This window comes from Rhinatrema bivittatum, chromosome 2 (genome assembly GCF_901001135.1).
Source record: "Rhinatrema bivittatum chromosome 2, aRhiBiv1.1, whole genome shotgun sequence".
NCBI classification, from domain to species: Eukaryota; Metazoa; Chordata; class Amphibia; order Gymnophiona; family Rhinatrematidae; genus Rhinatrema; species Rhinatrema bivittatum.
In genome coordinates, this window is record NC_042616.1 from 709,604,362 (window position 1) to 709,619,634 (window position 15,273).

General features: G+C 45.0%; 1 protein-coding gene across 1 annotated transcript in view; it reads left to right on the forward strand.

Moving 5' to 3' along the window:
- LOC115085554 (neural-cadherin-like) overlaps nucleotides 1-15,273 on the forward strand; it is a 256,917-nt gene that overhangs the window by 238,485 nt on the left and 3,159 nt on the right. The window contains 4 exon segments of the mRNA XM_029591722.1: nucleotides 2,138-2,402; nucleotides 5,157-5,337; nucleotides 6,173-6,426; nucleotides 7,244-7,398. Of these exon segments, the coding sequence (XP_029447582.1) occupies nucleotides 2,138-2,402; nucleotides 5,157-5,337; nucleotides 6,173-6,426; nucleotides 7,244-7,398 (855 nt within the window).

Sequence of the window (15,273 nt, forward strand, 5' to 3'; positions counted from 1 at the left end):
AAACCATATATCTCTGGTAGAGAAGCTTTAGGCTGTCTACATATATATCTATATTTTTTTGCCTGTTGGTGTGTTTTATAGTCTGCCACCATTTTTGTGCTCTCTGCACTCTTGCGGTTCAATTCTAGAAAGATGTTAATGAGAATGAGCATTTGTGATTGAACCTAACAGCTAGACTGTAGTAATGTGTAAAAAATTACTTATTTTAATGCCTGAAGTTTTGGAATGAATGACATTTTTTTTCTATTTTCTATGTAATAACCACACACTGTACAAGTATGGTGGTAATACAGTATCTTCCCAGATGAGCGAATGTTATATTCACTATACAATTTCTCGTTGCGTTTTGTTTTGTTTTTTAGAGTAATTCAGCAGCTCCCTGCTATCCATTTATTTCAGTGGCTAGTACTGTGTTTGGAAAATAAGCTTAAGTGATTTATAAAAAAATATTAAATCATGCGTTTTGGGTTAAAAAAATCCACTAGTTCCATAACATTTGGAAGGAAAAGACCTGGAAAAAGTTAAACAAAAAAGAGATCTAGGAATTATCTCAGATGACCTGAAGGTACTCAGTCAATGTAATAACGCATCAGAACAGTAAGCTGAGCTAGTAGTAAATAAAGGTAATACTGTCATTGTATAGTTCTCCAGTGAGACCACACCTTGAGCACTGTGTTCATTTCTGGAGACCATGCCTTCATAAGGACATTGAGAGGATGGATGTAGTTCCAAAAAGGGCTACTGAAATAGTACAAGGCCTGCAATACAATCCCTACTAAGAGTATTAAGAAGCTTAACATATTCTCACTGGATGAAAGAAGGGAAAGGGAGGATATGATAGAAACAGTCAAATATATGGAAGACTTCAATAAATTACAAAAAGGTGACATTTTTCCATAGAGCAAGAACTTCAAGGACAAAGGCTCATGATATGAAACTAGAAGGAAGAAGGCTCAAGAGAAAACATGAGAACATAATTCTTTGAGAGGGTTTTAGATGACTGGAATAACTTGCCAAGAGAGCTGATAGAAACCAGTAGTATGACAAAATCCAAGCATGGTTGGGACAGATGTAGAAGACAGTGGTAGGAACAGGGTTGGGAGGTTGCAGAGGCATGGGGAAAGGTGATAATGAGAAAACAAGGTGTGGAAAAAAGAAGCATGACTTAATGACACCATAGGCCATAGGATAACTGGGTTGCAACCAGGAGACTACAGCTACCCAGAAACCAAACTGGGTCAGTGCCAGCAGGTTGGTGGTGACCAGATACCATCCAACAAGGCAATAAGAAGAAATAAGGGGCAGATAAAGAAAGCCTGACTGAGCAACACTGCAGGCCATTGAACCACCAAGCTTCAACTTCCCAGAAACCAACTGAATGTTGGTTGGTGATCAGGTACCATCTGGCAAGGTCAAAGGGACCTAGGCAGATAAATGTTAAGGCAAAAACCTCTTTAGGTTTGTTAGCTGTTTATATTAATATTTGTTTACATTTCATATTATGTCTTTTCCTGGGTGAGGCATAAGGTGGAGTAAAGACAATGATATAGATTAATAGCTTATAGGTAGAATACATGACACTGGTATATGGACATAACTTATAGGAGACTACAAAACTTAATAATAAGGCATGGGGGGGGGGGGGAGGGGGAGGTGGTGGATTAAGATTGGGAGCTTGTATACTCATCTACCCAGGATAATAGAGAACCAAAGAGGAAGAAGACAAAATTTGACTTGGATAAGGCTCATTATTCAAACTTGTATAGCTGGGATATATCCTTGGCAGATGGATCTTTATCTCTGGGCAGATTAGATGGGCCAATTAGTCTTTATTTGCTGTCATTTATCTCGTTGCTTCCTTCATCTATAACGTGATGGAACAATGCCCTCTCTTAAAGGCTTGCAGTTTTACCCATGAAAATGAATGAGTACAGTGTGCTATCTTCCTGACAGGCAGTGCTCCTGTCTGTTTCAGCATTTAGGACTCTTCAAATGCTGTCAAAAGCCAACACAGCCAGAAGAGCCAGGGAAGCCCCAGATCTGATCTGCACTTGCACACAAGCCTATGCATTGTAAAGTCTATTATAAAGTATTACCTTCTGGGCTGTAAGAGGTCTCTCTTGTGGTTTTCCCTTAGGTGACAGATGGACACTACGGAGTGTATGTCAGCTTTAGAAAAAGCGTGCACTCTATCATGCTGAGGACCTCCCGTGTGGATCATGGCCAGTGGGTGCTGCTGAGCATGGAGCGCCACAAAAATGTATTTACCTTGCATGTGAATCACGGAAGAGGAGAGCGTGAGGTCACCGGGATCATGGGTCTACCTGGGTGGTTTGTAGCAGAGGCCTGGAACGTCGTGCTGGGAATGAATCTTCCAGAACATTCTGAGAATGGTTTCCAAGGTAACTGCCAGCACTAACACATTAGCAAGGCTGCCTCTGTCCTCCACTTCTTTCCTTCCCCAGGATGAGGTCTGCGCTTTTTGTTGTAACTTTGAGAGGCTGCATCTTTTGTGTTGTCTCTAAAAACGATCAAATAGCACTGGTGTGAATGAAGAAGTCCTTCTTTCCCCATGCAGGCGCCGGTGCACTAAAGTACATGAGCACAGCAGCATTGCTGTCCTGACAGTGTAGGACACAGTAGCGTGATGTGCTTTCGTGTAGAGAGAATAGCTGGAATTCTGAGTGTTTCTAGAAGATTTTTAGAAATATTAGGCTTGATGAATAATTTTTTGAGTTTGATGCATATCCTATGCACACCGGGGTTGTGCTTTCCTACTGTAAACCCTACCTCTGCATACCTAAGGGAGGGGCCACATAAATAACTCCACCTCTCAACTGTGTGATTTAGAGTGGCCATGGTTAGCACACCCACACAACTAACGGTTCTCCGAGAGATGGGGAGGAGAGGCTGAAGCAGAAAAAGAAAATAAAATTTAAATAAACATAAATTATTACTCTTGCAAGTACATAACACATATATACTTTACATAACACATTTAGATTCTTATGCTATATAAGAAACAGAAGCACATGACATTAAAGAGAAAAATGTATTAGCATTGGAAAAATAAGAAAATTAGCTTTTTGTAGTTTATAATAGAAAACCACTAACCTCATCCTATATCTCAGTTTTCAGTTTGAGCAAATTAAAAAAAAATTAGTTCTAAAAATTCCCATTTAATTCTGGCCAGAATATTAGCATAATATTTCAGTTCAAACTCACATGATTGCTGAATCCTTTAGAAGAGATTCTCTGCCGTCTGAATGATTTATGAATGCTGTCGCAGATGCATGGGGAATCTATACGATGCTCCACGCAGATCCAGGATCAATTTGCCTCACACAGATGTTAGCAAAATCTCATAAAAATTAAATAAACAATCCATCTCTATTCTGAATTAAAAAAATCACAACAAATCTCCTGAAAAATTCTCTCAAAACTAAGGAATATGCTAATACTGTTTAGTTAATTTGAAAATAAACCAAAGTTTATCTTTAAAAAAAATCACTTTAATTACTCTTGCTAGGGGAAAAACAACAAAAGGGCTATGTTGGTTTCATCTGATTGAGAGAGGCAATTAGCAAACTCCCTGAAGCAAAATAAAAAATGTTTTTTGTTTTCTGTTTCCATTCATCCATAAGGCCAGGATAGAAGATTTACTTCATTTTGTCCATTGTCCTTTCTCTTTTCTCTCTCTCTGGCTCTGCCTCTCTTTAAATACCCCAGGGGTTTTTTTTTCAAAAAGGCAGTAGTGATTAGTAATCACTCTCATCAGCATTTGATCCCCTGTCTTTCATGGCTCCCAGGTATTTTCCATGCACACTCTGATGCAAACACCTATAATTGACCAATTTGAAACAGTATACCATAGATTTAACAAGAGTAGTTAATTATTATAAATTCTAATATTCCCCCTCTTTTCAGTAATATCCACATGGTGTTAATGTAGTCTAGCAAATAATACAGCAGTGGCTTCCAGTTAAATAGGGCCTCTGCTATGACAAAAGCCGGGAACTTGAAAGATGTATACTGGCCTTATAAACAAGTGTTAATGGCCCTTCTGTTGCCTTTCAAAAGGAAAATTGCTGTCCTACCAGTTGTCATTTGCATTTCCTAACAAAAGACGGATTTCCTGTTACCATGTGTCCTTAAATTAAGCCTTGCTGCAGAGGAAGAAAGAACTAAAATTATTAAATATTTCTAAGTGACTGTGTTTTACTTGTGTCCCTCCACAAAGAGCTGAACACATAGGGGCCATTATTTCAGACAGCCTGTGCTGTGTGTATAGTATGCATGTTACAACCGCTCATGTACTTTGGTCCTTATCTTTTATGCGGGCGGCGAAGAGGGAGAAAATAGCACACATACTTTTGAAATTGTCAAGCACACGTGCTATTTCCCTTCCCTGACCCAAAGGAATGCCCCCTTTTTAAAAAAAAACAAAAACTGTTATCAATTTTTTTTTTACAATAGAATAGCAATGTTGCAGGAAAAATCACAGATATTAAAATCACAAGGCATACTATATAATTAACAAAACTGCCCTAATATGCCATGATACAAGTCCCCAAAATGGCATAGTCAGATATATAGAAAAAAAGAAAAGTAAATCAAATTACCCTGGTGGAATTTACATAATCCATGTTATATGAACCAAACACAGATACATAAGATGACCTATAATACTCACTTTGGCACTTTCTCTTTAATAAAAGTTTCCAAATGTAAAACAACATAGAAAATTAAACTTATCTCCTTGATATTCAACTAAACATTTACAAGGAAATTAACAAAAAAAAAAAAAAATCATGCCAAGTGCTAGTGCCTGACTTTTAGGACTGCCCCTTTTTTAAATGGGGTAAAAGTAGGCGCATTATGAGCCCTGTATGTACTGCCACAGTTAAGGAGATCAGTTTTCAGTCAGGCCAATTTAGCAAGGGTACATCACTATGAAAGTGGCCCTGATAAGGTATTAACCCTGTGCCTCTTGTTTCTGGGCTCTGCCATCCCACCCTACGCTTTATCTGCAAAGAAAGCGAGTGGCCGAGATGGACAGTCTTGGGAGGTTTCTGGCACTGAGGGAGCAGGATGGGTGGCATCATTTGTAGACTTGAGTCTCTCTTTCTCTCTCTCTTCCCCTCGCTGACCTGCAGGCTGTATGCGGGACGTGCGGCTGGATGGTCAGCCCCTGCATCTGGACGGAACCAGCACAGAGTTCAGCGCTCTCCTGAGCCGGCACGGCATTGGTGCTGGCTGCCCCTCGGACGCTTGCCACGGTCAGCCCTGCCACAGCCCCCTGCGCTGCGTGGACATTTGGAGGAAGCACGAATGCAGGTGCGCGATGACGGCCAACGCAGGAGGAAGTCTGTGTGTCAGCAAGCTTTCATGTTCAGCGTATACACTCAGCGACTCTCTTCCCCCCTAGCTTTGATGCATTTCCTGGGCATCGTAGGAAATTAGATTTGGAATTATGAGTGTTGCAGAGGGGACTAGATGGACCAAAATCAGGTCAGGGCTGGTAATGACCGTCTGAAAGCCATTTGGTGGCCTATGTTAAAGTTAGCGGTGGCCCCCAGTGGATCAATGTCTGTGTCACTAAACATCCGTTGTCACAGTTTGGCACTGATTGGCCACCCAGGTGGACAGCCTCAGAAGAGAGACCACAAACAGAACAGGTAGGAGATGCTCCAGAGCAGGCACATTGCCCGGGCAGTATCTGTTCTGTGGATACATGCAGGACTATGGTTTCCAGTGCTGAAAATCTGGTACTTTTCAGGAGAAAGAAAATTCACTAGAAAATAGCCAAGTGATGGTGGGGGTGAGGAAACGTTGCAAGCTGACCTGATGTTGAGCAGATAACCTCTCCCCCCCCCCCCCCCCCGCCCCCTCCCAACCAATCAGCAAACATCAATGTTCGAGCCTGGATAGGAGCAGGATGCCAGGTCAGGTCTGTGGCATGCTTGGCACTCTTTGTACATTTTGCAAGGATATGCTGTGCGTCGCCCCAGAATGCAGGGAAGGGAGGACATACAGGCGGCATTCGCTGCAACTTTCCGATGTGCGCAGACAATCGGGGAGCACGGGGGGTGGGGGGGGGGAAAAAGCCTTTGTTAACAGCTCATGGAAAGTGTCTGCTCTGTTCCGCCCCCTTTTGTCTTCTGCTGTTCAGGTGCCCAGTCGGCGAGGTGGAAGCGAGGGATAACGCCACGGGCCTGAAGCTCTGCGGCCCCTCACCCTGCGGACAATGGACCTGCAGGAACGGGGGCACCTGCGTGACACGTGCTCTGGATAGGTTCGAGTGCCAGTGTGCCGAAGGCTATAAAGGGAGGACCTGTGAGAGGAGCCTGGCGACGGTGGGAGGAACCCTGGGACTGAGCTCTGGATCCATCCTGGCAATCAGCATGTGCTTTCTTGTCTTTCTAGGTAAGCGAGGACAAATATTTTCCTGCAATTTAGGCAGATAGAAAGCATTTTACCCATGTTAATGGCTTTCTGCAAATTGCCCTCCCTCAGCACGGCTAAAACAATGTGGGCATTTTTTGGTCACATTGAGAGGTGGTGTTCTCGGGGGTGGGGGGGGGGGGATGTTTAGGTCGGGGGAGGAAAACTATGCATATGAATGGCTTTTTTTTTTTTTAATCTTCCCAGGTACTCTTCCAGCAAAATTCTGTCCAATTTTGTAAAACGCACCTATATTATACACACCTTTTGTATAATACCCTTAGTAAATTTGATCACAGCCATATAGGCGCGAATATGTCACTGCGAGCAGTTATTTGGACCTCATCCTCAAAATACGTAACCCTGCCCGCGCAGTCAGCCACCCCTCAGGCCTTGTTAAATTATGTCTCATTCCATTCACTTCTTCAGCTGTAAGTGACCATTTTTAAAATCTCCGCGCGTTATTTCCAAGGGAAAAAGAAACCCACGGGAAAAAAAAGCAGGTGCAAGAGTCTGCAGGTGCTTTTCCACCCAGGGCGGTTTTCAAGGGAAAAATAGGCTCGTGATTCCCCTTTGGAGAATTGACACAGAATCCCACAGATAAATGTTGCAGGAGATTTCGCAGCTCTGCCGGCATCTGAGCATCGTCTCCATATCTGTATAGACCATTTTACATCTAGCTGCAAGTAGCCTAGGTTGAGCACATGGGAAATAACAGTGGCAGAAAGATGTGACAGATACAAGTACAGTTAAGCTTCTGGTCTGTGTGTGTGATAAGCCTGAGGCCTTCTCATTGCAGCCCTTCTGGTTTCTTATACTGTCTGGAGTCAGTGGGGAAGAGCAAGGTTTCGGAAAGGAGGAATTTACCACATTCCCGCGGAGCACACAAGCTGGGAGGACATCAGAGAAAATGTCTTAAATTACAATGAAGAGGGCGGAGGAGAACACGACCAGGTATGACATCTCTTCAGCCTTTAGGAGGCCAGTATTCAAAGCCGTACAGAAAAATGACGCATAAATTATTAGTCAGAGTGGCAAGTTTTGAATATTCTCCTTGCTTATCATATTCAGCTACGATTTAGCCAAATAAGGAAAGGGTGTGTTTGGGGCATTCTGGGGTAGAGTTGAGTTAGCTGATAAACTGATCCAGCTAACTTATTCAGCCTACCAGCAGGTCTAAAGTTTTCTGCCCTCGTGTGGTTGGATAACTTTAGCATTAACCATTTTTATTCAAAAGAATGCAGCCGGTTAAGCGGCACTGCATGACTCAAGAAAGAGAAGCATGTGGGCCTAGCAGCCCGAACGGCTACCCCCACCAATCTATGGCAAGCGGTCCTACTGGGCCGAGCATCCTCACCTCGCAAGCCCCTCTAAAACAATTAAACAAATTAAAAGAAGAGGTCTGGGGCTGGTCTGAAACCTCCCCCCCCCCCCCCCAATGTAATATTTAAATGCCCCACCCTCCTGATATCTTAAATCTGTAAGCTCTTCAGCCCGGATTGCAATAGCCTACAATGATCTGGGCCTGGGCTTCCAACTGGAAGTACACCCTCCTAGCACAGCTCCCTAGCGATGGCACAAGCACCGGGCCCGGGTTGCAATAGACTAACATGATCTAGGCTGAAGAGCTTAAAGATTAAAGATAGCAAGAGGGGAAGGAGGGAAAGCCAAGGAAGGGCGGGGGTAAAGGGGTGGGCCAGCACCAGAATTTTTCTTTTTTTTTAATTTATTTAAATATGTTTGGAGGGGTGGGTATGCTCCATATGGTGCACAATTGTGCACCTTGTGCGCACTGAGCCGCGCAGCCTTCCCCCGTTCCCTACCCTCCCACCCCACCTTCCCTTTCTTCCCCTACTTCCCCCACCCTTTCCCCCCTACCTTTTCCTTTTCTTTATTCCAAAACTTACTTCAGCCAACTGCCGGCGTGTCATCCCCGGCCCAGCGGCCATGCGGAGGCCTCTGGCCATGCCCCCGCCCCCAGACCGCCCCCTCCCCATCCCTGGACCGCCCCTTTTGTAAAGCCCTAGGAGAGGGTGCAGAGAAGGGCAACCAAGGTGATAGAGGGGATGGAGCAGCTTCCCTATGAGGAAAGGCTGAAGAGGTTAGGGCTGTTCAGCTTGGAGAAGAGACGGCTGAGGCGGGATATGATAGAGGTCTTTAAGATCATGAGAGGTCTAGAATGAGTAGATATGACTCGGTTATTTTCACTTTCGAATAATAGAAGGACTGGGGGGCATTCCATGAAGTTAGCAAGTAGCACATTTAAGACTAATCGGAGAAAATTCTTTTTCACTCAACGCACAATAAAGCTCTGGAATTTGTTGCCAGAGGATGTGGTTAGTGCAGTTAGTGTGGCTGGGTTCAAAAAAGGTTTGGATAAGTTCTTGGAGGAGAAGTCCATTAATGGCTATTAATCAATAGGGAATAGCCACTGCTATTAATTGCATCACTAGCATGGGATCTTCTTGGTGTTTGGGTAATTGCCAGGTTCTTGTGGCCTGGTTTGGCCTCTGTTGGAAACAGAATGCTGGGCTTGATGGACCCTTGGTCTGACCCAGCAAGGCAATTTCTTATGTTCTTATGGGCGTCCCGAGGCTTTACGCACGTTACCGGCCCTTTTGAAAATAGGCCCGGCGCGCGTAAGGCCGGTTACGCGCGTAAATTTTTGAAAATCTGGCCCATAGCTTGTAGGGGTGCTGTCTTTGGGCTGCTGGCCCACAAGATTTTTTAATTTTTTTTTGAATGCTGCCATGCCGCTTAACCAGCTATATTCTAGCCAGGTAAATCTAAAGTTATCCGACTAACCGTAGCTGGATAACTTTACCATCTAACCAGTGATATTAAAAAAAAATAATAATAAATCCAGTTTGGTTTAAAGTTATCCGGTTATGATTAGCCAGGTATTTATCCCACTGAATATCTCAGATATCTTATCTGGCTAACTTTAGCTAGATATGTTATCCATTTTCTAGGTTTTTGCATATATTCACCTCTAGATGGATAATGCTAGCTTTGCATCCAGGAACTGTTGCTGCCGTGCTTGTGTCTGTGCAGTGCCAACACTGCGTCAGGTCCCTGCTGTGTGTGCTTAACTGTGCAGCGCTATCACTGTGTCAGTGACCTGCTGTGGGTGTGTGACTGTGCAGCGTTAGAATGTCATGCCTTTGTGCATTCAGGATGTGAAGGCGTCACCTCTGGATACTTCCTCCGACGCTGATCTGGAAGAATAATTGAGCCACATAGGGTGATGCCCTTGTGCAGCGACTTGAGGGCATGGGAGGGTGGAGGTTCATTAGGGATATGCATTCGTTTTGAATGAATGCGCAATCCGCAACGTATAGGTCCCTATTCGTTGCATTTGTGGGTCCGTGAAGCATATGGCGAATCCCCATGAATGCAATATATCATTAACGAATAAAACCCCCACCCTCCTGACCCCCCCCCCCCCCCCCCAAGACTTACCAAAAGTCCCTGGTGATCCAGCCGGGGGTCTTGGAGCAATCTCCTTCACTCGGGCCATCGGCTGCCAGTATTCAAAATGGCGCTCCTACCATGTGACAGGGGCCGACCAATGACACCAGTAGCCCCTGTGACATAGTAAGGGCAAAGGCTATCGGTGCCATTTTGAATACTGGCAGCCAACGCCCCGAATGCAGGAGATCACTCCAGAACCACCAGGGGCTTTTTGCGTCTTGGGGGGGTCAGGAGGGTGGGGGTTGTAGTTAGTTAAATTTAAAGGGTTAGGATGGGGGGGGGTTGTTTTTCCAACTTTAATGGAAAACGAATACCAAATGCAACTAATAGACTAATCGAGTTTCCCCCTATGAAAATGGATGCAACGGATTTGGGTCCTGGCACAACAAATACTGAATAGCAACACATTTTTTCCTTCTGCACATCCCTAAGGTTCATGTGTTTGTGATGTACCCTGGTTGTCTGAAAAGGGCTTTTAGCCTTTCCCAAAGGCACAAAGTGACATCGGAGGCTTGCTGAATGGGGTTGTGTGTGGTACAGGGAAATGTTTATTGTAGAAACTGCTTTGACAATTCCTAGTTCTGCTTTTTAACTTCCTTATGATAGTATTTACTTCACAGATTAAAAGGTATCTTCACTTCAACCACTGAATTGTCTTTTCTTTAGGGTATTTATTTTATTGTTGGGGAGAGTGGAACACATTTGGCTTCCTAAATCACTTACAGAGAAATTTCTTTTCACGTTTAATGATAAAGATGGAAATTAAAAAAAAAAAAATGAGGCAAAAGATGTTTGCTAGATTAGGTCTGCATTCCCATCACAACATTGGAAGAGTGAAATGCCTCTAGGAGGCGCCGCTTCACTAGGAGTAAGCTCTCCTTGTCTTCAGAGGCGTTTGGGTTTATGGCTTTTTATTCCTGGATTTAAGAGCAAAGTCAAAATGAATGGCTATCCTGCCACTTATGGAGCTGAGCTGGATTATTTCCATATCATTTGCATTAATAGTCTCTGGTACTTTCTATAACCTAGACTTGTATCTTATTGTTGTTGTTACCTCTTTTTCCCTTTTTATTTAAATCTTTTTAAGGGTAAATTTCAATAGCGTTCCTAAGTCAGCACAAACACGCAGAGGCGGGCCCAGAGAAAGTTCTGTTAGTATTTTGCAAACTGTGTGGCAGCAGTTGCAGGTTTATAAATTACTGGTTATATCTCTATCCTCAAACTTACAGGCACATTTTTTATTGTAGGGAGCTGCACGTTTTCTACATTTATTTTAGAACAGTACACGTGCAGATTTTACATGCAAATTAATGGTAACGTGCACGTAATTGCTGCAGGTTATGCAAGGAGGTGAGTATTTTATGACAGATACGCGCACTCCGCTTATGGGAAAAGTTGTGAGCGTCCTTGTAATCACCATTTCACCCCTTCTCACCACCACCACTTTATCCTGACCCCTCCCCACCCACCCAGAAAATGCAGATGAAAGTCAAGCGCGGTTTGATTTCTACTGCTCAAGTTCGCAGACATCAAAGTATGGGAATGGGTTCGGTAATATAAACGCATATGAAACTCTTTATGAAATACTGACTTCCAAACCCCACCCAGGAATGCCCCCAACACACCCCATTTTCCCTCTTGCTTTGGGCATTTACAAAACGCTACTTGCACATGTAACTTCCAGTGTTCTGTGCTGAAACCTTTTGAAAATCCCCCTCAAAATGTATCACTTCGGCAACATGTGTAAAATTCTCATGGCAATAAAGGGATCCGAAGCTACACAGGGCTAATGTCAGAGAGCTCCCCCTCCCTTGGGGACAAATGAAAAAGGTTCAGAGTTTGTAGACTGATAAGGGAAGGGGGGTTATTTACCCTCTCTTCTCCTATCACTTCAGTAGCTTTGACTCCAGTCACCTTGCTCAGCTCCACCATCTGACTTCTTCCCCAGCAACACTTACTCTCAGGGCCGGTTTTTCCATTAGGTCAGGAGTGTCCAACTCTGGCCCTCAAGGGCCATAACCTGAATTGGTTTTCTGGAGTTCCCTTGTGAATATGCATGAGAGAGATTTGTGCACACACTGCCTCAAATGTATGCAAATTAATATCATGCATATTCATTAGAGTGCGCCTGAAAACCAGACCAGTTTGTACCAGAAGTGGACACCCCTACATCAGGTGAATTAGGCAGTTGCCAAAAGCTTTGGGAGGTATCAGCAAAAACCTCCAGGTGCTGCCTACCAACCTAAAGGCATGGCACCACAAGAGAGAAGGGAATGGGTGTTGGGTGGTGGAGACAGAGAGGAAGCTAGGTGGGTGGGGGGTGCTGGGCAGGAGTGGAGTGGAGAGAAAGGGGGATTCTATTCAGGTAGGGGATGAAGAGAAGATGCTGGGCATTGGAAAAAGGGGGAAAGAGATCTGAATGATGCAGTGCTGAGCAGGGAGTGGAGGGAAGAAAGAGGATTATGTTGGGAGGGAGAGGAAGAGGAGCAAGTCACTTTACCCTCCATTGCCTCAGGTACAAACTTGGGGGATCATTTATCAAAGTGCTATATGGCGTTTTTGCATGCGTTAAGGCGTTTTCACATGCAAACAACACTTTTAACGCATGTGAAAATGCCTTAATGTATGCAAAAACACCTCCAGTTGGTGCGAAAGCACCATAACGCATGGTGCAATGCAAATGAGAAAAAGGGGAGGATTTGTGGCCAAGTGGGCTGAGCTCACAGTTTTGCAAAGTCATATCGCACCTTTTTCATTTGTGTAAAGCCAAATGGTGTTTTAAGCTCCTGGAGAGCCATCCCTAGCTATCAGGGCCCTCCTACAACAGAGAGAGAGAGATATATCCTAGCCATAATGCCCTCACATGAGATAGGTATTTATATCTCTATGGAAGGCCCACCTAGTAACTTGAGGTGAGGTTTAGGGATTAGTGTAGGGGTTAGGGGCCACTTTGACATTCAAAGTGAGACGTATGAAAAGAACAGTGCTCTCTTGTGAAGATTTGCTGACCTTCGGAATGAGGAAACTCACCCAAAGATGAGATTTATGCAATGTTCTCTCAACCTAGCTTGATGGACTTTCAAGCCGCTGGTGCACAAAGGTCTGGAGTGTGGAAAACAAAAGGTCCGTGCGACCTAAGATGTTTTCAAGATGGCACTGAGAGACTCTGTAATGGAAATCTGCACCTGCAGAATGGCATGGCTGCAGGCCTATGATCTCCAACTGGAGGTACAGGTTAAGTCCTCACTGACATGACATGCACTGGAAAGAATTGCTTCAGAGATAGGGTGAGGGATGCTGTGGCCCAACTTTGGGACCACCATGAAACTCTCCAACAACTCTCTGCTACTACTCTGGACCCATCCTCTTCATCCAAGAGGCCGTCGAGACCAGGGCCAAATAAATCTTTCTTTAGCCAGAGAAAGTACTATCCTCCCAAGAAAGTACTTAATCCCATCAACACCATCAGAGCTCTCGCAGCTATTCCTGGTAGCAGAGAGCCCCCAAACCTCAGCCAGCTCCTCAGTCAATTCCAGGGATGGGGTTTTGACTGGACTGTAAAGAGCATAAGCCAGTTGCCCGTACCCAGGACGATGGACCCTCCAGTTGGTGGCAGGCTGCAGGTCTTTGCAAACCAGTGGCCCAGGGTAACCTCAGACCAGTGGGTTCAGTCCATCATCCGTCAGGGGTACCAATTGAATCTTTTGCCAAATTGCCCTTCGTGCCTGCATTGTGGGCCGTTAGCGCATCAGGCGGTACTACAAGCGGAGCTCTCCTCCCTCTTAACAGCCAGAGCTGTCGAGCCCATACCACCAGGGCAAAGAGGGCAGGGAGTCTACTCCAGGTACTTCCTGATTCCAAAGAGAACAGGAGGACTCTGTCCCATCCTAGACCTAAGAGCCTTGAACAAGTTTTCTAAAAAAAGAAAAGTTCAAGATGGTTTTCCTTGGTACTTTGATCCCTCTTTTGCAAAAAGGGAACTGGCTATGCTCCCTCAACCTAAAGGACACATACAGTCACGTCAAGAACATCCCCCAGTCACAGGAAGTATCTCCGGTTTACGGTGGAAAGACAGCACTTCCAGTTCCTGGTGTTGCCGTCAGGCTTGCGTACGCCCCACGGGTCTTTGCAAAATGTCTGGCCGTGGTGGCGGTGCACCTCTGCAGACTGGGAGTGAATGTCTTCCCATATCTGGATGATTAGCTGGTCAAGAGCACATCTGAGGCAGGAGCCATCAGGTCCATGCGCTTGACCATTTGGGTGTTGGAGTCTCTAGGGTTCTTTCTCAACTGCCCAAAGTCCCATCTCAGCCCATCACTTCAGTTGGGCTTCATAGGATCCCTGCTAGACATGGTATATCAACAAGCAGGGAGGAAAGTGGTCCAGATCTGGTCATGGGCCCTGTCCCACATGATGGTGCTCAGGGCCATATACCTGGCTGGGACGGAGAACATGGAAGCAAACAGACAGTCGAGCCTTCAGACCCCATGAGTGGTCCCTGGACCAGGGGGCAGCAAATCGGATATTCTGCCTCTAGGGGAGCCCAGACATAGATCTGTTTGCATCCCCCTGCAACAGGAAGGTGCCTCTGTTCTGCTCCCTGTACAGGTCAGATGGCAATCCAGTCTCTCATGCCCTCGCCCGTCATTGGGGCAAGGGTCTTCTATATGTATATCCTCTGATTCCCCTAGTGGCGAAGACTCTTTTGAAGCTTCACGAGGATAGGGGGACTATGATCCTCATGGCCCCTCATTAGCCAAGACAGATCTGGTTTCCACTCCTGTGGGAGTTGTCCATCTGGAAACCAATCAGTCTGGGGACTTCCCCAGATCTCATCATGCAAGATCAGGGCCAGCTGCGGCATCTCAACATCCAGGCCCTATCCCGTACAGCCTGGATGTTGAGAGGTTGATTCTGCAGCTGCTTGATCTTTCAGAAGATATGTCTCGGGTTCTGGTGACTTCTAGAAAGCCTTCTATCAGAAGGTCCTACAGACTGAAGTGGAGGAGGTTTTCTTTGTGGTGTGAGCAGAAGGCCCTAGATCCATTCTTCTGCCCCTCACAAAAACTTCTTGATTACCTTCTACATCTATCGGAAGCTGGCTTGAAAACCAACTCCGTTACAATTCATCTGAGTGAAATCGGTGCATACCACCATGATGTAGTTAATAGGCCCATCTCTACACATCCCATAGTTGTTCGTTTCATGCAGGGCCTGCTTCAGTTGAAGCCTCCCATAAGACCTCCTGCTGTTCTTGGTATCTCAACATAGTATTACTCAGCTGATGAGAGCTCCTTTTCAGCCACTGTGCACTTGTGACCTGAAGTACCTGACCTGGAAGGTCATATTTTTGTT